General features: G+C 37.9%; 1 protein-coding gene across 1 annotated transcript; it reads right to left on the bottom strand.

Moving 5' to 3' along the window:
* Positions 1-389: 389 nt before the first annotated feature.
* On the bottom strand, positions 390-21,821 carry LOC149833588 (ethanolamine-phosphate cytidylyltransferase-like). Its single transcript, XM_090010885.1, has 9 exons — positions 21,100-21,821; positions 20,747-20,982; positions 20,391-20,575; positions 18,765-18,836; positions 15,444-15,511; positions 2,453-2,573; positions 2,227-2,292; positions 1,938-2,060; positions 390-912 (listed from the first exon to the last, which is right to left on the bottom strand). Exons 1-9 carry the CDS (start codon positions 21,426-21,428, stop codon positions 841-843), a joined length of 1,272 nt encoding a protein of 423 aa, XP_089867011.1. The 5' UTR covers positions 21,429-21,821; the 3' UTR covers positions 390-840.
* Between the last annotated feature and the right edge of the window lie 329 nt (positions 21,822-22,150).

Here is a 22,150-nt window from a genome sequence, read left to right as displayed (position 1 = left end):
CATATATATCATAATAAGAACCACTATTCTTATTTTATGGAGCAGGGGTGTTTGAAGCTCACGTTGTTTACTTTAACAACAATTTCTTCCAAATATGATATATGTTCCATGAGCTGGTTTCGAACAAAGATTTATTTATGAACTGTGAAAGCCAAGCTTTGAAAAAGAAAAAGAAATGCTCAAGAATGCAAGTTGCTCCGATGCAATAAATGCTCAGAAAACGAAGTACAAGAATTTGATGTTACTGTACATTTTGTTTACTAGTCTGCAATCTCAAGTCAGCCAAATTACTAGACAATGAACCAGCGATCAGCCCATGCATGACAGAATAGACCAGGGTTTCAATTAAAAACTGACCAAATATCACCCAGGAGACCATGACCATCTTCTTGAAATCAAACATCAGATAATATATACCTCACCCATCCAACGCAAAAATATTATTTTTCTGAATTTGAAACTTATCCCCGGGAAGCACATTTCCGGCTTCCAATATCTTCTAAAACACGTACAGTGGTCTACAGAATGAGGATCAGTAACTACCCTAAAACTCATACAAAAAGATTAAATTGGAGGAAAAAAAAAGAAGGAAAGAAAACCATGGTCACGGTGATATCCATATCCCCGTCACAAGCAAGCAACGCTGGCATAAAGGGGCTAAACATTAGCTCCGAAACCTGCTGTAAGTCTGTAAAGCACCTTAAAAATATAGAAGGGCAGACTGCCAAACTGTGCACCCACAAATATCTGACAAGTAAGCCCCTCTCCACATGAGGGAGATACAAGGGATTCCCCGATGCCCCAAAAAGACGAGTTTCCTCTCCAATGAGCCTGCTAAATTTAGTCACCACCAACATAGGTCTTTCCCTCATAGTACCTCTTCTCACTTTCTGATTTCTTCTCATTCCGCTTCTGTGCATGTCGATAGAGTTTGATAAATACTGTTAGCCTTGCAAGATTCAAGTTCCAAGCATTGAGAAGAAAATAAAACTAATAGTTCACATCCATAGAAAACAGAAAACCAAAAGACTATATGACAAGTATCTAATAAGATCAAAGATACAGTAATCTCATTTTAAAACCTTGAAGGAATATACTAGGTGGAGATGCTAGATAGTAGACCAACTTGGTGTCTACAAATATATAAGAATGATAGCAATGTGTAACTCACAAAGCCAACCTCATGCAAACAGGCCAAGGCCTGATGATGACGATGATGACAACAATGACAATGATGATGATATGCACAACCACAATCCTAAACTACTGAGAAGCGAAATGTGCTTTAAATAAAGGAATGTTTACCAGTCCACCAAAATTAGAGAGATCTGCTTAATTTGCCAGAAAATAAATTGAGTGTTTTGTACGATATGAAAAATTTAGCATTACTTATGGTCTACACCTAAAATACAAGCAGTTATCACAAATTTTCTAAAAATGAAAGGGTATCCATGAACTACTAATGATCCCTTTTCAGGTTAAGGTCAAGCAAAGAAATCATAGAGTAAGTTTCCATAAACTGGTCATTCTTGTCATAAATCATCCCTTCATTTTTTGAGCTATTTCTCAATAAGCAAATGCATTTCTAGAAAGTAGTATATTATTCTATCTACAGTGTCAAAATCATCAACACACTGACATTACAGTGGCCTAGCTCCCATCACACAACTCATCTCAATCTTTCAATAATGAAGCATAACAGGAACTGGAAGAATGAGAATCTTGAGACCAAAGAAATTTGACAACCTTTTTATTGTCCTTCCTAGCAAGCTTACTCTAAGCAAAGCTCCAAATCCATCACTGGTACTATTATTTGTTGTGATAATCTCTTATGATGGGGGAAAAAAACCCAGTTTCAGAACACAACACAGTGTCACAATGTTTTACATAGAATTTATAATAAGATAGAAAAGGTGAATTGAGGGAAAAAGGAAAACCTGGTAGGCCTCATGATTGGCAACAATCCTTTTGATGATTGTAGTAGTTGTGATGTCCAAAGGACTTTCTAACTGCTTGAAGATACCCATACTAATTGGGATAGCATATGGATTACAGTTTCCCTGCTCACGAGTTATGTTATATCAGCAGCTGTCAGCACAGCCTCACACTGCTTTTATTGTTAATTAAATGGAAATACATGAAAAATAAGCTTTAAATGCAAAGGGTAGTAGCATAAGTAATATTATTTCAATCCACAAAAACAATAAACAAAAATTTACAACCGACCTTCTGATAATCATTGTTCTCAGCAACTGTGCCACGAACAACCAAGGAAATGTTAAACGTAGTGATCTGCAGCAGTGAAAATAAGACATGTTTTTAAAACCATATGCTATAATCAAGTCATGTAGGAAAGCTTTCCAACCAGAAAAATAACAAACAAGATGATTTTCAATAAAGAAAAAAAAAGGCCAACTTCAAAAATAGACAGAAAAGACAAACAGGGACCAACCATATCTTTGGACACCTCCCAAGGAGCACCAATTATCACCTCATCAACATATCGACAAGCCAAAACACTTAAGCTTCTTTCATGCAGATTCATGATCGGGCGATGTGCCCCTCTGTTAGTACTGCAATAATCACCATGGAGTCAAAGGCAAGAAGTTAGCTAATAAAAAATGTCACATCCATCACTATTAGGGAAAGAAAACACCAGAAGAAGATATCACATTCTCACTGCCACAATAAACAATGAACTGTTAAATGAACAAAAAAAACAATACAGAAATAGCAATAGAAGAGAAACAAAGTAATTGGACCAGAAATAGCTCACTTAAGAGAAAGCAGAATGGATGACTCCCAAGGCTTTATGAAGAGAAACAAAGGATGCACTCAGATTTCCATCAAAATCCAATCAAAGGAACAATGGAGTTCAAAGACATAAAACATGACTTGGGAAGTGTTTCAACTTTCAAACAGATTCATTTATTTTTTAATGAAAATGAACCCGTGCTTCCATCATCTCTTGCAAATCTTAGTTTCTTCATTAACATCATAAGCCCAAAACCAACCTTTCATTTCAAGATAGTTTATTGTAGAATTGGATAGTTTCTGCATTACAATTATTTTTTGGTTGTGATGATTGATATACTAGTTTAGTAGTCACTATTAATTGGATCAACCTACATTCTATAATTCATATTTTTTGTTGAAGAAACAATTCATATTTTTTAATATTTAGGTAGTATTTTGCATCAGTAAATGTTAGTCAAGTACTACTTAGATGTTAATATTTCGATGACGCAAATATTTTTGCCATTGTATGCAGGGTTTAATTATATAAAAATGAAAGTTTACATAACATCTAACTCACTAAGTTGACCCAGCTGAATCCTGGGTTGGGACCAATGAGGCCAAGGCATGTGATGGCTTTTCAAGCAATGGTGATACCATGCAGACAAGGGGGGGCTCCAATGGGTAAGTATAAAGGTAAACCTATCTTAAGTAATAAAACAAAAATTGGTGGCCACTTTGTTCTCAAACCATTGATTTCTCTTCTCAGGCAATTGAGCTCCTAAATTTAATATAGCAATCTTCTTTGTTTAAGGAAACGCACAAGTTGAAAGTGTAATGAAATGAGCGGAAGATAAATACGAGCCTACTAAGGGCATACAAATGCACAATTTAATGTGCACAATCACAAGTCCACTAGGGACAATACAAAGTGTAATGAAGTGGATTGAATCCGATACACATGCAAGAACACACTTTCAATCAAGTAAAAATACTTGATTGAATCATGAAACCACCCACACAAGGGTCTACAAACTTGTTATTGCATAGAAGCACTCAAGAATGAGTTGAGAATACAAGGCCACAAGAGACCAATATATAATACAATGGAGCCAATAGGGTGCAGCTCCATATGGCTGTTGGGGCAGCTCCAACAGCTATATGGAGCTGTCCCATCAAATCTGAAAAAGATAAAAGGTGAAAAAAGAAAAAGACAAACAATAAATATATGAAATAAAATATAGAAATGTCAGCCCCTAATGGGCTGACGCCTATTACAGAGAAAAGACTAAAATACCCCTAATGAGTATTTCGGTTAACAATAAACACATATACATATACAGAAATGTATATATACATATATATACACACATATATGTATATCTTAACACCCCCCCTCAAACTCATGGTGCAACAATTGAGAGTTTGCCAAGTAAGAAGTGAAATCTGGGTGAAGGAAGTGCTTTGGTGAAGAAGTCCGCGAGTTGATACTCTGATGGAACATAAGGCAGTGTGATAGTCTTCTGCAGAAATTCTTCTCGAACATAGTGGCAATCCATTTCAATGTGTTTTGTCCTCTCATGAAACGTATGATTGTTCGCGATATATACAGCACTCTTGTTGTCACAGGATAATCTGGAAGGTTCTGTGGTGTGAATTCTCAAATCCTCTAGTAGTTGTCGCAACCATACTAACTCAGACGTAGTCGTTGCCATAGTACAATACTCAGCTTTAGTTGAGAAGAAAGACACCTTCTGTTGTTTCTTGCATCGTCGGGAGATTAGGGAGTCACCTACAAAAACACACAAACCAGTAGTTGAGCGTCTATCATTTACATCCTCTCCCCAGTCAGAATCTGAGTATGCAATGACTTCTAATGAGGAAGAAGATGATAAAAACAATCCATGACTTATAGAATTCTTAATATATCTAATAATTCTCATTACAACACTCATATGTACTGTAGTGGGAGTATGCTGAAATTGACTGGCAGAATGAATAGCATGAGAAATATCAGGACAAGTAATAGAAAGGTAGGACAAAGCTCCAATCATTTGTCTGTATGGGGTTGGATTTTGCAGAGGTTCTCCATCATCTTTCTTCATTTTTGCATTTATGACCTCTGGAGTGTCAACTCGTTTTTCATCTGAGAGTCCTGATCTCTCTATGATCTCTGCGGGATACTTAGTCTCTGACAAAAAAAAACCACGAGGTGAGTAAGCTACTTCAATTCCAAGAAAATACCGTAAAAAGCCAAGATCTGTCATATCAAAGTTGTCTTTAAGCACATCTTTGATATGGTTTACTCCCTGCTTATCACCTCCTGTGATTATCATATTATCTACGTAAAGCAACAGTATAACCATCCTTGCATTGAAAGACTTAACAAACAATGCAGTGTCAGTAAACAACAACAAACAACAACAACAACTACGCCTTCATCCCAAAACAATTGGGGTCAGCGATATGAACCAAAAAAGAAATTCATTTTGGGTCTTCCACATGAATCCTTTTCCTCCAATCATTTCTATCCAATGCCATGTCCTCGGAGAGGTTCAAAGCATTCATATCCTTTCCTATCATCTCCCTCCAAGTCTTCCTAGGCCTACCCCGACCTCTTTTAACTAATATATTTTCCCATTTCTCCAACCTTCTAACTGGAGCATCATTAGGCCTTCGCCGAATATGTCCAAACCACCGTAAACGATTCTCTCGCATCTTATTTTCAATGGGTGCAACACCTACCTTCTTACGTATCTCCTCGTTCCGAATCTTATCTTTTATTGTATTTCCACACATCCATCTAAGCATCCGCATCTCAGCTACACTCATTTTTTGAATATGATGTCTCTTGGCAGCCCAACATTTTGTACCATATAGTAAAGCGGGTCTAATAGTCGTCCTATAAAACTTTTCCTTCAACCGCAATGGCATTCTACGATCGCACAGCACTCCAGTTGCACTTTTCCATTTCATCCACCCAACCTTTATCCTATGATTTACATCTCCATCAATTTCTCCATACTTTTGAATGATGGATCCCAAATATTTGAAATAATCATTCACCGGTATTTCTTGCTCACCAAGCTTCACTACACTCCCATCACTACTTCGTTGCTTACTAAACCGACATTCCATATATTCAGTCTTACTCTTACTCAACTTAAAACCTCTAGCTTCCAATGTCTGTCTCCATAATTCTAACTTAGCATTAACCCCAGCTCTAGACTCATCAATCAAAACAATATCATCAGCAAACAACATACACCACGGTACATTTTCTTGAATTGATCTCGTAAGCTCATCCATCACTATCGCAAATAGGAAAGGGCTTAAAGCAGATCCTTGATGTAACCCAACCGTTATCGGAAAATTAGTTGTCACAAACAAGATTTAAAATGCAGTTGAGTCATCAGATTACTAAATCTATCATACCAAGCTTTGAGAGCTTGTTTTAACCCATACAAGGCTTTTCGTAGATGAAGAGTTTTCTCATGTGCTAAATTCAAACCTTATAGAGGATCCATATAGACCTCCTCATCCAGATTACCATTTAAAATTGCATTTTTCACATCCATTTAAAAAAATGGCCATTTTTGGATTGATGCTATAGAGATGAGAGTTCTGACAGTCGTCATTCGAGCAACTAGGCAAAGGTCTCATCATAGTCAATTTCATATTCTTGACTGCATCCCTTAGCTACTAGTCTAGCTTTATATTTTTTCAATGTCCCATCCCATTTGGTTTTAATTTTGTAAACCCATCTACATCCTATAGTTTTTCTTCCTTTAGGTAATGTTTGAATTTCTCAAGTTTTTGCCTTTTCTAATGCTTTTAATTCATTGTTCATGGCTTTAATCCATTATTGATGATTTTTATCTTCATAGTAGGATGATGGTTCAGAATATGAGTGTATGGCCATTAAGCATGCTTGGTATCTTGGTTTAAAGGAATCATAGGATACAATTCTACTAGGGGCTTTTGAAATTCTTACCGATTTTCTAATACTAGCAGAATCAATATCTTGATTTTGAGAATATCTTCCTAAAGCACATGGTGGGTTCCCTTCGGTCCGCCAAGTATATGTTTCTATGTTACTATGAGATGGGTCGATATTGTTAAGATTGTTGTCTATATTTTCACTTGCATCATGAGAGTCTTCATGTTCACTCTCATGCTCATTATGAAGATTTTCATATCCTTCATGTTCATTGATGAGATAAAAAAGAAACGAATAATCATAGTTTTCTTGGATTTCCTTGCTAAAAACATCTTCATTTTCAAAAAATATAACATTTCGTAAAACATATAATTTGTTTCTTTCCCTGTCATAATATCTATATCCCTTTTGATTTTTGGTATAGCCCAAAAAAATACAAGGGATTGTTTTTGGAGAAAGTTTGTCGTTCTTATGGGTAAGAACAAAACACTTGCATCCAAAGACTCTCAATCTTTTATAATCGGAGAGAATTTTAAGCAATTTTTCAATAGGAGATATATTTTTAATAGCTTTTGAGGGCATTCTATTTATCAAATAGACTGCCGTAAGAGCAGCTTCGGCCCAAAACATTTTTGGAACATTTCTTGATACAAGAAGTGTTCTTTTGGTCTCAACAATATGTCTATGCTTTCTTTCAGCTAGTTCATTTTGTTGAGGAGTGTAAGGGCAAGATTTTTTATGAATGATACCATTTGAATCAAGAAAATTTTTAAATTCTTTTGATATAAATTTCTCCCCAGAATCAGATCTAAAAATTTGAATATTGGTTTTGAATTGCGTCTTTACGTAGTAGAAAAATATTTTAAAATAATCAAATACTTCTGACTTTTGCTTAAGAAAAAAGATCCAAGAATGTCTACTATAATCATCTACAAATATAACATAGTAAGATACCCCGCCTTTATATATAACTAGAGTCGGTCCCCATACATCCGAATGTACTAACTCAAATGGATTTTTAGATATAAATTGTCTTTGCCCAAAGGGTAAAACTTTCATTTTGCCAAGAATGCAATCTTCACAAACCAAATTTTTTTCTTTATAATAAGTAAGAAATGTAAACAAGTGTAATTTGGTCACACTAGGATGTCCTAGTCTTTTGTGCCAATTTTCTATATCTTTTTTTTCACAAAATTATAAAAAGATTGTTTTGATAACTCAAGATTGTCCAAAAAAAGGATCTCCTCTTCTAATGGCCTTGCCCAATCGGCTTCCCGGACTGGAGATCCTGTATTAAACAATCATTAGAAGAGAATAAAACTTTACAACCATGATCCGTAATTTGTGAAACCGATAAAAGATTCAAATTTAATTTTGGCACAACCCTAATATTTGGTATGTGAAAGTTTGGTTGTTTTTGAAAGATTCTAAAACTTTTGATTTTTAAGGATGTTCCGTCGGCGGTTGAAACAAAAGAATCATTTGAGTTAGAATGACATTCGGATAATATTGACTCATTTGGAGTCATATGAAAAGAGGCACCGGAGTTCAAGATCCAAGAAGTCTTACCAAGGTCACCACTTGTAGATACGGCCGCCCCCGAAAAGGAAGAAGCTTGAGTTTTGAACATTGGTTGTAGTGCCTCCATTAATTGAGCTAAAGATAGGGAGCCAATGTATTTGGAGTCGTCAACATCATTCCTTTCCACCGCAGCAACTCTCTTATCATTTCAGTGATCTTCTTTCTTTTTTTTTTGGACAAAACGGCTTGATGTGTCCCCGGTTCATAACAATGATAGCATATGATTTTGCCACCTTTTTTGTCATTCCTCTCATAGTTGTTAGGATTTCTCCCATTCTTATTTTTCACAAAGTGGAGGTTTATAACTCCTGGTATGATTACCGGGCTTTGACATAGCAAGCATGGTTTCTTCATCCTTTGAAGTGGATGGCTTCTTCAATCTATTTTCTTCCATAGTCAATTCTTCAAGAGTTTCGACTATGGATGGCACACCTCCTCTATGAAGGAGACCGATTTAGTTCCCTCAAATTCGGGTATAAGCCCATTCACAAATTGGTAGAAATGCTCTATTTTAATTTGATTTTCATGGAGTTCTACATCTTGAGGACAATGTCATTTTGGCTCAAGAAGAGCCAATTCATCCCAAATGAGAGAAAGAGCATTGTAATATTCTCTAATACTCATTTCTCCTTGGGTCATGGTTCTCACCTTGTTTTGGACATTGCATATGTGTGGAATATCTTTAAGACTATACATGTCTTTAAGATATTTTCATGCATCACTAGAGAAATCAAATTTCGCTAAGCTAGAACAATTGTGGATGTTTACACTATTGATGAGTTATCCAATTATTTTGGAGTGGCCCATCCTCCACTCTTTCCATTTTTTCTCATAATCAGAAACGGCTTTACCCATTTTCTCTCCTTGAAAAGCGACCTCTTTCCCATTCTCAATTTTCGTAAGAATGAGCTTGGGTTCTCTTTCAGTATCGTCCACCAAACCCCATAATCCCTTTTCCCATATTTTTTGTTTAACTATGGATGCCTACGTCACATAGTTTGTATTGTTTAGGCGTACGGGAATGGAGACCATTACCTCTCTTTCATTCTCCATTTCCTTACAAGGCTAAGAAAAAGAGTAGAGAACGAAGAAGAAAAAAAAAGAGTGAAATACAAGACTTATTTGAGAGATGGCACGCTTATCGATGCAACAATCCTCGATTTGTTGAATCCCCTAAGCGTACAATTCTCCTCTTGATATTGTCACGAACATTCTTCAAAAAACTTGCCTTTGGACCACCAAAGCTCTGATACCATATAATGAAGTTGATTGAATCCGATACACATGAAAGAACACACTTTCAATCAAGTAAAAATACGAATCATGAAACCACCCACACAAGGGTCTACAAACTTGTTATTGCATAGAAGCACTCAAGAATGAGTTGAGAATACAAGGCCACAAGAGACCAATATATAATACAATAGAGCCAATAGGGTGCAGCTCCATATGGCTGTTGGGGCTGCACCCAACGGTCATAAATATAACTGTTGGGGCAGCTCCAACAGCTATATGGAGTTGTCCCATCAAATATGAAAAAGATAAAAGGTGAAAAAAGAAAAAGACAAAAAATAAATATATGAAATAAAATACAGAAATGTCAGCCCCTAATGGGCTGACGCCTATGACAGAGAAAAGACTGAAATACCCCTAATGGGTATTTCGGTTAACAATAAACACATATACGTATATGTATATGTACACACACACACACACACATATATATATATATATATATATATATATATATATATATATATACACACACGTGTATATATATCTTAACACAAAGAACCTCCACGGGCTTTACAACAAACATAAAAAATATGGGATTTTATTGATAATATGTTTAGCAAAAGCATTGAAGAATGAAGGGGGACAAACACCCCTATTTCTAGACTTGTCTAAATTTGGAGAACCCTATTTGTGGTTTAGGTTATTTTTGGAGAACCTATTCTTGGCCTAGGTCTATTTCTGGAGATCCTAAAAGAAGAAAAGCTCTAACTAGCCCAGGTCTATTTTTGGTGAACCTAAAAGTAGAGCACCATATTTCGGGAGGGTCCTGAAATAGACTAGTCAAATGAGGTTAACTAGATTTAGCTTTAGTCTATTTAGGTTTTATCTAGAATTAGGATTTACATTTAAAATATTTTGTGATTTGTGTAAGGCTTTATGAAGCGCCTCTTGGCCTATATATAGGCCTTATTATTCCCCTTTGAAAAATATCATATGAATGAAAAATTAGAATTGAACCTCTCTCTCTCTAGCTCACGTTCCTCTCTCTCTCTCTTGGGCTCTCTCTGGCCCTCCTCTCTTTCTCTCTCAAGGGCTCATCCCTCCTATTTAGGTGTGTGGGTCCCTTGTGGGTCTAGCTCACTAAGCAGACCAAGGTTGCTGCCAAGGCCCACTCAATACGGCATGGTCAAAACCAAGTCCATGACGATCTTCACCTTCCCAAGCCAATCTCATGGTGCAACTGACCTCTACCAGCCTACCCATCTGCTGTAGAAGACTCTACTTCTATCAACCTCAACCCAGTAAGTCGACCAAGCCATTCCCTTAATCCAAACCTAGGTTAGAACCTACCTAATTCTCTTAAGCCCAAACCTAAATTTTGATGAACTCAGAATTTTGTTAGACTTCTAAAATTCACCCAGCCAAAACCGTTAGGATTCTGAGTTTGAAATTTGGACTCGGTGTTCCTTAGGGTATCTAGTTTTAATCCTTTGAATTTCATGATTTATAGATCCCTTTATACAGAGAACTTTATTTTTCAATTCGGGTCTGCTAGTCCAAAAACCCAGTATGCCCTACTTAACCCTAAAAAATCTGCAACTTCCTAAAATCATATCTCCCTAGTTATGAGTCCTCTGACCTTCAAATTTGGTCAGAACTTAGTTTAAGGTGTCTAGAATCATCCCGCAAAATTTAATATTTTTCTTTGGTATCTTTTGAGAGTTCTGATTTTTCTCCTCGAACCTGTCATAAACCCAGACCCTGTCTACCCGAGTTAGCCCATTTGACTTGTCTTGACCAAACCAAGACTACCCCTGCCCAAATTTACGTACCTTAGGCCTAGGCACACATCAATATCATTGTGAAAGGGAATTCAAAAGAGGATATTAAAGAGATCAAGATTGTTCTTGCCATGAAGTTTCAAATGAAAGATCTCGGAATGTTGAAATATTTCCTGAAGGTAGAAGTAGAATGGTTTCAAAATGGTGACCTTGCTATGACAACACAAATATGTTATGAATCTGCTTGCTTAAAACTGGTATGAAAGATTGTAAACCTATCTCTACACTATCCAGTACACTAGAGATTAAGGTGCACTGGAGGGTTGTATGGGGATACAAGTGAATACAGAGGAATAGTGGGAATGCTTCAATACCTCACTTTTACTAGGCCAGATATAGTATATGTTGTAAACTAAGTATCTCAATTCATGCATGAACCAAGGGTCGGTCGTATGAAAGCAACAAAAAGGATATTAAGGTACTTGAAGGGCACAACAGGAGATGGGTTGGTATATAGGAGGAGATCACAAGGAAAGGATATGTTAATGTTAATGGCATGTTCTAATGTTGATTGGGCAGGAGATCTGGTTGAAAGGTCTATTTTTGGGTATTGTGTTTACCTTAGTGAAAATTTTGTCTTGCAATAGTAGGAAGCAAGGAGTTGTTGTTAGGTCAAGTATTGAAGCAGAATATAGGGCTATCTATGACAATAGCTACATCAGAATTGAGTTGGATAAGTTATCTTCTGATTAAGCTAAGGGAAAAAATACCAAGGTCAATATTATTTTGTGACAATCAAAGTGCTATAAGAATATCTTTAAATCCAGTTCAGCATGGTAGAACCACATTGAGATTGGTCAGCACTTTATCAGAAAAAAATTGAAGATAGAGAATTAGAAGCAAAGTTTGTGGGAATGGAGAATTAAATAGTTGATTTATTCACAAAAGGCCTTACAACACAAAGATTCTGGTATCTCAAGAACAAGTTGTCCATGGTGCAGACTATGTACAACTTGAGGGAGGTTATTGTGATGTGATTGGGTCTGGATCTAGATCTAGAACCAACACATTCAGCCTGGGGCACTATGTTTATTTACATGTGCCTTTAGTATTATTTTATGTTTTCTTTATTACCCCTATTAGTTGTGTATTCTCTTTTGTATTGATGGGGTAATGTTGTAACATTACAAAAAGGAAAGTTCATATATAATAGAAGGTAGACCCACACATTCCCACATTGGGAAATGTGTTTCCACAATTCTGTCCAGCCCTATTCTCCTCTTCCTCTTCTCTACAACATCTTTGCAACTACAATATACCAAAATCTTTCAACATGCAAAAAAATGACATTTAACACCTTTAGCGGTGCTTCAAAAGTGCCATTAAATGTCTTTTTTTTTCCATGTTGCGCAGCATGCGTCCATTTCGTGAGGCACAAAATGCATTAAGCAGCTACCACTCACTCATATACATATATACTATATACAATTATGTAAGTGTATATACATATATAATACATAAAATACATATATCACACATAGATACATAAAAACATATGTAAATAAATACTTTTTTTAAAGGCAAGTTGGGGTTAGGCAGACCCCTACTAGTTCATTAATTAAAAAAAAAATCTATTACAATGATCTTCCTGTAAGGAAGCTAATCCACAGAATAGAAGGTATAATTCTCCATAGATAAACCCCCGAAATAAAAATCCAAGACCCAAATCTAATAATACTTTCTTATAATGGACCTTGATTTTTATTAATAGCTCTAGATCTAAGATCAAGAGACCCGAGACCTATGACAGGTTTCCCAATTAAACTCTCTAAAGTTCTGACTTTCATTGGATGACCCACTTGTTTAGGAGTGGGAGATAAGAAACCTTTCTTAAGCATGGAAACTTTGCCACCAATTTTAAAAGATGTTTCCTTATCAGATTCCTCATTAAAGGAATCTATCTTCTCTTTCTCAAATGGATTCATCTCATCATTAGGTGCCAAATCAGCTGTGGGATCCTCTTCTTGAATTTGAGAATGCCTTCCAACCCTGGATTCCCTAGATAACAAAGAATCCTCATGACCACATAAAGTCTTAACTCCTACATCCATTTTTGCAGTCCTATCCAAATTAAGAAGTTTATCATTAAGATTCCCTTGAGGACTCTCATTGACCATCTGATCACGATTCTCATTAGGAGAGTTCTCATAAACCTCTGAACCACCCAAATCAGAAAGTGCATCCTTTCCTGCCATATTAAAAAATTGAAAACAAACCACCATTAAGCATCTGCTTCGAGCTTACATTATGCAGGCAGCGATCATCAGCATGGAATCTAGATCAGCATCGATAGTGGATCTTCGATGAAGACTCAAACTCAAGGTTTAAAACACCATTATACTCATCTCCCAATGAAATAGCAATATTATCACATAAATCAGCATTAACTGGGAACTCCAATAAAATTTGAGTATAATGCAAATGCTCCAAGGTACTAATTTTAGGATCTATAGCTATGAATTTACCCTCAAGACGTCAGATATCATCCAGTAAGTATCTGATCACCACATAGCCGTAGGCGACCCCGTAACGCGAACCCAAATTAATAGGGGATGCAGGCCATTAAAAGATGGTATTCCTGAACCGCCCCATGTTTTCGTCATAAGAGTTCTACCTGCTAAATACGAAGGTCCTGCATGAAGAACAACACCCATGTTTATTATTAAAGACAATGAGAAACTCACTTTTTGGAAGTGCATAAATCCTGGGATTGTTCTGAAACTTCCAAAGCTTCAAGAGCTCACACATGTAAAAAGCACGTTCCATAGATTTCCCATCCCATTTGCAAATTAATGAAAAAGAAAAGTTCTGTTTCCTCTCCTCATAATACGTTTGGGGAAAGTGAATAGATTTACTTCCATCATCTTCCTCTATTGGGGATGAAGGCGTAGTTGTTGTATCTTCCTCTATAGGCAGAGGCAGATTAGGTTTTGGAGGAGGTAAAGGTGACACACCAACAATATTAGACCAGCTACAAACTCTACCTTCACCATCTTCCTTGAGAGACCACAATCAAACCTATCAAGGAGGTCTCTCAAAGAAGGCACAAAAGGAGTACCTCCAGCAACATAAGCCCACGACCTAGCATGAACAGATGCCTCCACATGACCTCTCTCTCCAGATCTAGCGACCCCCAAAACACCAGAAGGGATTTGATGCTCTTCAAGATCTAGTAGAACCCCTGTGCAAAGGAGGGAGGAAACCCTAGTGGACAGACCCCTTAGAGTGATTGCCCATACCCACTTCCTACGTCGTATTTTCAAGTAAATAAATAAATATATCAGGTTTTTAAACACTGATGTACATACATATATATTATGTAAAATATGTACATCACACATGCATAAATAATATATGACTCACCAAGTCATAAGTTGATCCAACTGAGTAATGCCCAAGTCATATAAAAAGTTGGCTGACAAGGCCAATATTGTGTGATGTCGGGTTGTTCACTGAGTTGATCCAGTGAATAGCTGAGTCGACAAGTCACCAAGTCGACTCGGCGAGTTTTTAAACACTGGTAAACAGAAATAGAGATCATTAAAACTACTAAAATTACCCCAAGACAGTTACAGAAACAATTGGAACAAAATATCTTTTAACTTTCAATACACTGTGTTTCTGTGAAAATGTAGTACTTAGTATGTTCCAGATGTAGTACTCAATATGTTTAAAGAAATTCAGGTTTTATTTATGAAAAACATTTTTCACTTTCAGATTAGTTCCACCGAATTGGATGATTACCCATTTTTAGTGAAATCTAATTTATTTGGAAATTGTACAAGATTTACCAAGTTCAAAAGTAATCTACAGCCTATAGATCATCATCCCTGTTTGACAGTTTTATAGCAATACTCATGAAAATCCAACAATAATGAAATAGACATACCCTTTGAGAAGAACAAATAAAAGACACATAAACTACTGGTCAATGTTATGTGATTCAAGACCAGGACAAAGTTATCAGCATTGGTCCACTTTTTCCATGTTACATGCACACATACTAAGCAGCAGGGTTTTCAAAGGCTTGAAATATTAAAAGGTGTTTTGTTATTTAACAAGGTGAAACCCAATTGCATGGTCAGTGGAATTCAAAGCCTTCTCCTCACCTGACTGTTTGATCTGTGTGGATACCAACAAGCAAAAAATCTCCAAGACCACGAGCAAGCTGCAGTATCTACATAGAACATGACAACAATGTTGAAATAAATACAAGATACAATAGCAAGAGAATCCTGTCAAAAGAATTTCATGTCAGAAAATTTTACATAACCATGCCTCGAGCTCAGATCTAAAGACTCATCAATAAGATCACAATGAGTGCACGCTATGGGCTTGTCCAATCAAAGAAAAGGAAAATGTTAACATAAATGGTGCAAGTGCTTACATGCTAAAATGCAATGATGATGCCCCTTTTTCATAATGAAATCGAAAAAACCTGTTTATAATGACAATATAACAAGGCACAACCTCTCTACCAACAAAAAATTGGCATGTTAACACATGCATGCACACACAAAGACAACGTATGTGTGCATGCATGTGCATACATGTATGTAGGGATGGCAGTGGACCGGGGGAAAACGGGGCCCCGCCCCACCTCACCCCGTTTGGACCGGGGAAGGAGGACATGAAACGGGGAATGAGCTGGAGATGGAGGTTAAAATCAAAACCCGTGCAGGGATGGAGGCGGGGATGGACTTACAGTTGCCCCTGCCCCACCTCGCTCCGCCCCGTCCCCGATCCCGTTAAGGAAATTATTATTATACCCTTATACATATTATAAAATCTTATATATATATATTCCTAATCCTAACATAAAACTCTTTCTCGAATGTCTCCTCTCTACTTCCTTTCCTTCCTCCAACGAGCCGCGTGAGCTCCCATTTCTCTCATCTCCTTTCTCTCCTTCCTCTAACGACGAAAGGACCGGGGAAACGGGGCCCTGCCCCGCCTTGACCCGTTTGGACCGGAGATGGAGAACATGAAACGGGGAATGGACCGGGGATGGAGGTTAAAATCAAAACCCATGCAGAGATGAAGGCGGGAATAGAGGGCAAAATTTTGAGATGGGGCAGGGGTGGAGACCTTGTCGCCCGCATCCGCCCTGGTCCACTGCCATCCCTACATGTATGTGTGTGTGTGTGTGTATTTGCACATACACACACATGTCCACGAACATTGTTATATCCGTAAATTATATACTGATGGTTCAAGTCCTTCTGGCTTGTTAATAAAGTGGAACTACAACTTGAAATTCCTGATCTACAGAAGAACTTTTTTGTTGTCTTTGGTATGCCCTCTCAAACCTTCACCTCACCCCCCCACCCCCCCACCCCCCCTGCAAACGAGAGAGTGCATGACACATGGAGAGGGGGAGGAAGAATATGATACCAAAGACAAAATGAAATTTCCTGAATATTAGATGCAAAATGTAAACAGTGAACTAAGACCACACACAATCAATGCAGAGAGTTTAACAAGTTATAAGGACCTGAAACATCACTATATAATTGTGGGTATAACAATGAACACACTCGTACACACAAAGAGACAAACATCACCCAAAAGGGATGTCTTATGGTAAATCTTAACAAGTTATCTTTTATCGATGCTAAAAATTTTAACCGACCTAGGATATGTCTACATTTACAAATTGCTGGCTTCCACAGCCCATAGCAAACATTAACAAGTTCACTAACTATTGTTGCCCCCTAAGAAAAGATCAAGCTTCCATGATGATGACTATCGGAGATGGGAGGCTTTATCTGCCTCAAGAGATTTCTCTATGAAATTACGGATCATTACATGTGAACTCCTCACTAGTTTATATTATCAACTTAGGTTTATTTTGAGGTGGAAATTCGATGCTAGCACAATAATGGAGGGATTTTTGTCAGCCCAAATGAAATTTGAGATATATTGGCTCTTCGGATCTTCGATGTTCACAAAGAAACAACCATCCTATCCTACAATTACCAATCTGTCAGTTTTATCTTTTGAAAGGCACTGTAATCATTTGAAACTTGAAAGTCAGTTTTAACTTGCTATAAAGATTTTAGTAAAAGTTGAGATATTGAACATAATTGTATGTTATGCCCTATAATGTTCATATTCTTAATTTTTCTTCAAAACCCGGTTGAGTTTATTTGATTCATAAAGAACCGAAAACAAAAATGAGCAATCCGATAGTCACACCCTTAAACATAATCATGAGTCTATTTTGTGGCATGACCAAAAATCAAGTTTGATGTCCTAATATTGTCAGTGTGCCTACTTTTGGGCAGATAATCAATAAAAAGGAGGGGAAAAGTAAAACAAAAGGACTAGAGAGAAATATGAATTAAGATTAAACAAAAAAAAAAGCAAAATGCATAGAGGAGATTGGTTTCTATGTAACACAAAAAATGTATTTGTTTCACTAATTAAGTGGGTAAAGGAAAAATTATGAAGTTATTTGGTTACCACAGTTAACCTCCTGATATGCCTCCATAAGTATGAAACGGTCTCAATTAAATGCATAACAGGATACAAAACTTATACGGTCATCCTCCCACACTTTGCAGTGATATTCTATAGTCACCAAGGTCGTGGACCGCCCAAGTGCTCGAAGTCCCCAGCATGCTGTATTTTGATCATTTCAACTGAAAAGGCCACGTAATCTGGGGTATGCCATGTAAATGGGTTGTCCTTTGCAGCCCAGACTAGAGAGACAACAGTGATTTAGCACTTGCTTTGTCCAATACAACCAAGTGCCTTTGTGCATGCCCACTGATATTGCACGTAAGAAATGATACATGGCATTTTGATAAGGTGATGAAAAATGTCTCATTCAACTGCCAAGTGTCATTCATAAACATGCAACTGAAACTAAACTGGAAATCCCTATCTTGTCAATGATCGAGGAAAATATACTGCTGAATGGAAAGCAAATAATCCATCAATTACCATCACTACATAGATATGACAAAGTTCAAGAAGCACATCCAAGAAGCAAACTCTGCCATATTATTTAAGGTCCATCATATTGGGATGAAATTTGACCAAAGCAAGTCATGTTATGAAAAACTGTTTGTGTTTGAATGTCCAGTACTTCTAAGGGCACTTCTGACAGAAGACAAGATCTTACTGCACATAGAACAAAATCTAGATGTCATTATGTGCATAAGTCTATAACCTTACAAATGGAAGAATTTATTGCATCACTAAAAGAAGCACATGGTTCACCAAGAGAATACATTGGCAAAGTGCAACTACTGTTCAAGACATCATGTCCTAAAAATGTACCTCAAAGTTCATAATTATTTTGATTAGCCTTATATACGTCTATCTTTACCATATGTAACAGTTGTTACACAAAATTTCTTATCATTGGTATTTCATTTCAACATCACATCTTAAGCTTTCAAAGTGCAAGGTGCAAATTCTACCTCCACATGTCCAGCATGGAAGAGATCAAACGCGCCATCTATGTAAACTATGTGTGCATCTGGCCCCGGCCCCTACATCCATAGTCAAAATGAGTCAAAGAATCATAAAGGAAGGAAAATTCATCATCAGACTCTAAAGGCAATATCAAGCAGAAAATGTTTCCAGCATTTGCATGTGTGGGTTGCATTAATGGAGCAGATGGATTGCAAAGCATGCACAACATAAGAACAATTCAGCAGGTTTTTGGCATCAGACCAAACTAAAACTGTGTGCACCATATGGATTGTTTGCCACTGGATTACAGCCTTACCAGCGCCAGTAAGCCCCAAGTAAGGATGTTGAATGCATATAATTCATATATACAAGTACATATATATGTATAATGCACATATGTAGATATATATTAGGGAAGCAAATCAGTCGGCTCCAGGATGAGGGTTTAATGTTTTTTGGTTGTTCCATGCCAATCCGGATCCAACTCTCTCATGCATTTAGCTGATCTGGATCCGATCCGTTTGCATCCCTAATATATATACAAAAAATTTTATCACCCATTCTATGATAGTGCTTTGTCCTGGATATATTAGTATGGTTTACCCTTTTAACAATTTTATATAGTATAAATGCATCTATTGATATCAAATTTCAAAAACAGGGAATCTTATTCAAAAAAGCTTACATGTGTCAAAAAATTACAAGTATACCCTTGATGGTGTCATTCAAAAGAGAGCAGTAGCACTGGCCCATGGAATTTTGCAATTTGATAGGGGTAATAAAAGTTTATGAACTTGTTCAAGTCCACAATAACACAACATAAAGACACACATCTGCACATGCTCGCATGGATAGGCACCTGTATGAAGTTGTTTAGCATCCACAACCTTTGGCAGTCCCTAAAAGATCACTAATGCATGTATAGTTACATACATGTCTCTGTGCATTAAAAAACTTTTGCCCCTAAATAAGTGTACTGATTGTTGGCCCAGCGAGAGTCGATATAGGAATTTCATCTTATCCTGGATATAGAATTAGTTTCATGCATGTTTATGTGTATAAGGCACTGCAATAGAGCTGCAATTTTGATTAATAATTGCAAGAACAGGAATATACTATGAAAATAGAACAATGGTCACTCTTAAATCATGCCAAATAGCAAGCTTGTGATGCAACTACTGAAAACAATATTGCAAAAATATGAAAAAATAAATAAATAATGTATCCATTATTTATGATCAACAAGAGTTGCTTCAAGGATCACAAAACCGCCAGTGTTTGTTTCTAGTTTAGTGTAATGAGAAACATACGATCATGCGGACCATAGGAATAGTTCAACAAGTATCAGATCAAGTTAGATAAAAAAACTTATCAAGGTCAATGAATAGTTCAGATCATCACTTTAATCTTGCCTCATGTTTCCCCCATATATTATCTTCCTCAGATTAATAGACATAGTTCGTTATCAAGACCACCCTGTGGTCATCGCTGTACACAAAAAGAAACAGATATAGATGGCCAGGGTTTTTACATGGACTATCAGCTGCAGAACAAGTAAGAAAACATGTAACAAATAACTAAAATGCATACAGAAAATTGGAAATTTGCATACGAAGAATCAGAGCAACTACCTTCCCGTTGGAGAATTGTACAATCCTTCGAGATGTTGGTAGGAAATGTGATATTCGAGTTGCACTAGCAGTTACTCCTCCATCTTCAATCTTATGGCTATGCCCATGGCTGAATTGCCGTTGCAAGGACGCATGGTTATGACTATCGCTGGTCGATCTCTCCCTCACACAAAGAAGCATACGGCCTGTCCAGAAAACAAGATGTCGAAGTTCATTAATAGGATCAAACGCTACGCTGCAGGCCTAAAAAACTAGCCATGGGCACAACTCGTGTAGAACGAGACATCGGTGCATATTTACGACGATCGACAACTCAAAGCATCGTTCAGCTGGAGAGGACGAGACACGAAGGATACCAACAATGTCAGTGCTCGAGACTCCTTCGGTCCGCTTGATCTGCTTATACCGACCAGCTTTCTTGGCGAGGGCGTACGCATCGGATCCGTCGGGAAGTAGGCAGGGATCATCTCCGTGAATTATGTAGTCGATTTTGTATTCATCAAACAGCTTGTTCATGAATTCTTCCGTTATTGCGTAAGGAGCATTCGGAATGACCTCATCCACCCATTTCAAAGCGTTTACCATTATCATCCTGAGGTGGATCGGGAACCGGAGTAAAGGAAATCAGTGAAGGACCGATCGGCAAAATGGAAACAAGGAGGCTTCTTCTTGAAGAAGAAGAAAGAGGAGGAGAAACACTTAAACCCACCTTTCGTGGAGAGGAGTAACGGGCGGGCCTTTGTTGGCTGTGATCTCATCGTCGCTGACAACGCCGACGACGAGCTGGTCTCCGAGAGCGCGAGCTTGGCGGAGGGCGTTGCAGTGGCCATAATGCATCATGTCGAAGCAGCCGTCCATGTACACTCTGACGGGTTTCTTCTTGTTCCTCTTCCTCCACCACCCGCCCAGCAGAGGAGGGTTGGGTGAGCCCAAGAAGAAGCCTATGGCGGACGCCATCAGGATGAATCCCCCGAGCAGACCGGTAGCTAACCACCTGGAGTTCACCTGATTCTCGAGGCGAGAAAAATCGGAACCCATGGGGACAGGAGCGAGCGATTCCACCCAAACTCGCTCCCAGGCCGGTCGGATAATCAGCAACTCTGTCTCGGAGGGAGAATAATCCGTTAATATCCCCTCACACTCTCTCCACTGTGCGATCCAAAAGCCACCATAAAAAGTAAAACAAATACTTGTTCAATCAAATTGCTCGGCCCTCTTTCAACATTAGTAAGGCCTTCCCTTCCCTTCCCTTCCCTTCCTCCACCCAAACTCGCAAAAGGCAAAAGGAAAAAGAGAGCACGTGCTTCCGAGCTTTCTCCTCCGTTGCACAGACGGCCCAGCCACTCTGCCTCTGGTCGCTATTGAATGTTGGATGATGACCGGTGACAACGAACAACGGGCGGACGGAGTCTGCCTGCCTGCCTTCAACACACACACCTCCTTAAAAACCGAAGCGGCAATTTAAAGTCATTTCGCGCTGCCTAAAGACTCGCAACGCAACCCACTTCCTGTCTCTATGCCTTTGGAGGCACCTCGCCATTGACTCGGGCAGCTCACCCCAATTTCAAAGCACTAAACAACGGCCGGCCACTAGTGGCCACACACAACGATTCAAACTTGAACCGAGACACGATGTGAGTGTGGGGACGCCTGGAGACCGGCTGGTTCCGACTCTTTAGCTAGCCCCATCGCATATTATTAAACGTCTCTTACCAGCCAAAGTTGCTACTTGTTGGGGACACGTGCTCCTTTTACAATGT

Source organism: Nuphar pumila, chromosome 6 (assembly GCF_984573655.1).
Source record: "Nuphar pumila chromosome 6, dmNupPumi1.hap1.1, whole genome shotgun sequence".
In the NCBI taxonomy this organism is placed as follows: domain Eukaryota; kingdom Viridiplantae; phylum Streptophyta; class Magnoliopsida; order Nymphaeales; family Nymphaeaceae; genus Nuphar; species Nuphar pumila.
The sequence above is the reverse complement of the archived record's forward strand: the minus strand, read 5'-3'. Positions and strand labels throughout refer to the sequence as shown.

What these genes read in the sequence shown, in the direction of transcription:
- LOC149833588 (XM_090010885.1), bottom strand. Translation starts at nt 21,428, where the DNA reads ATGGGTTCCGATTTTTCTCGCCTCGAGAATCAGGTGAACTCCAGGTGG. An exon ending in TCCATGCTGGACATGTGGAG is followed by an intron (nt 15,512 to 18,764) that starts GTAGAATTTGCA and finishes TGTTCTATGTAG; the next exon opens with ATACTGCAGCTTGCTCGTGG. An exon ending in GGGAGGTGTCCAAAGATATG is followed by an intron (nt 2,293 to 2,452) that starts GTTGGTCCCTGT and finishes TCACTGCTGCAG; the next exon opens with ATCACTACGTTTAACATTTC.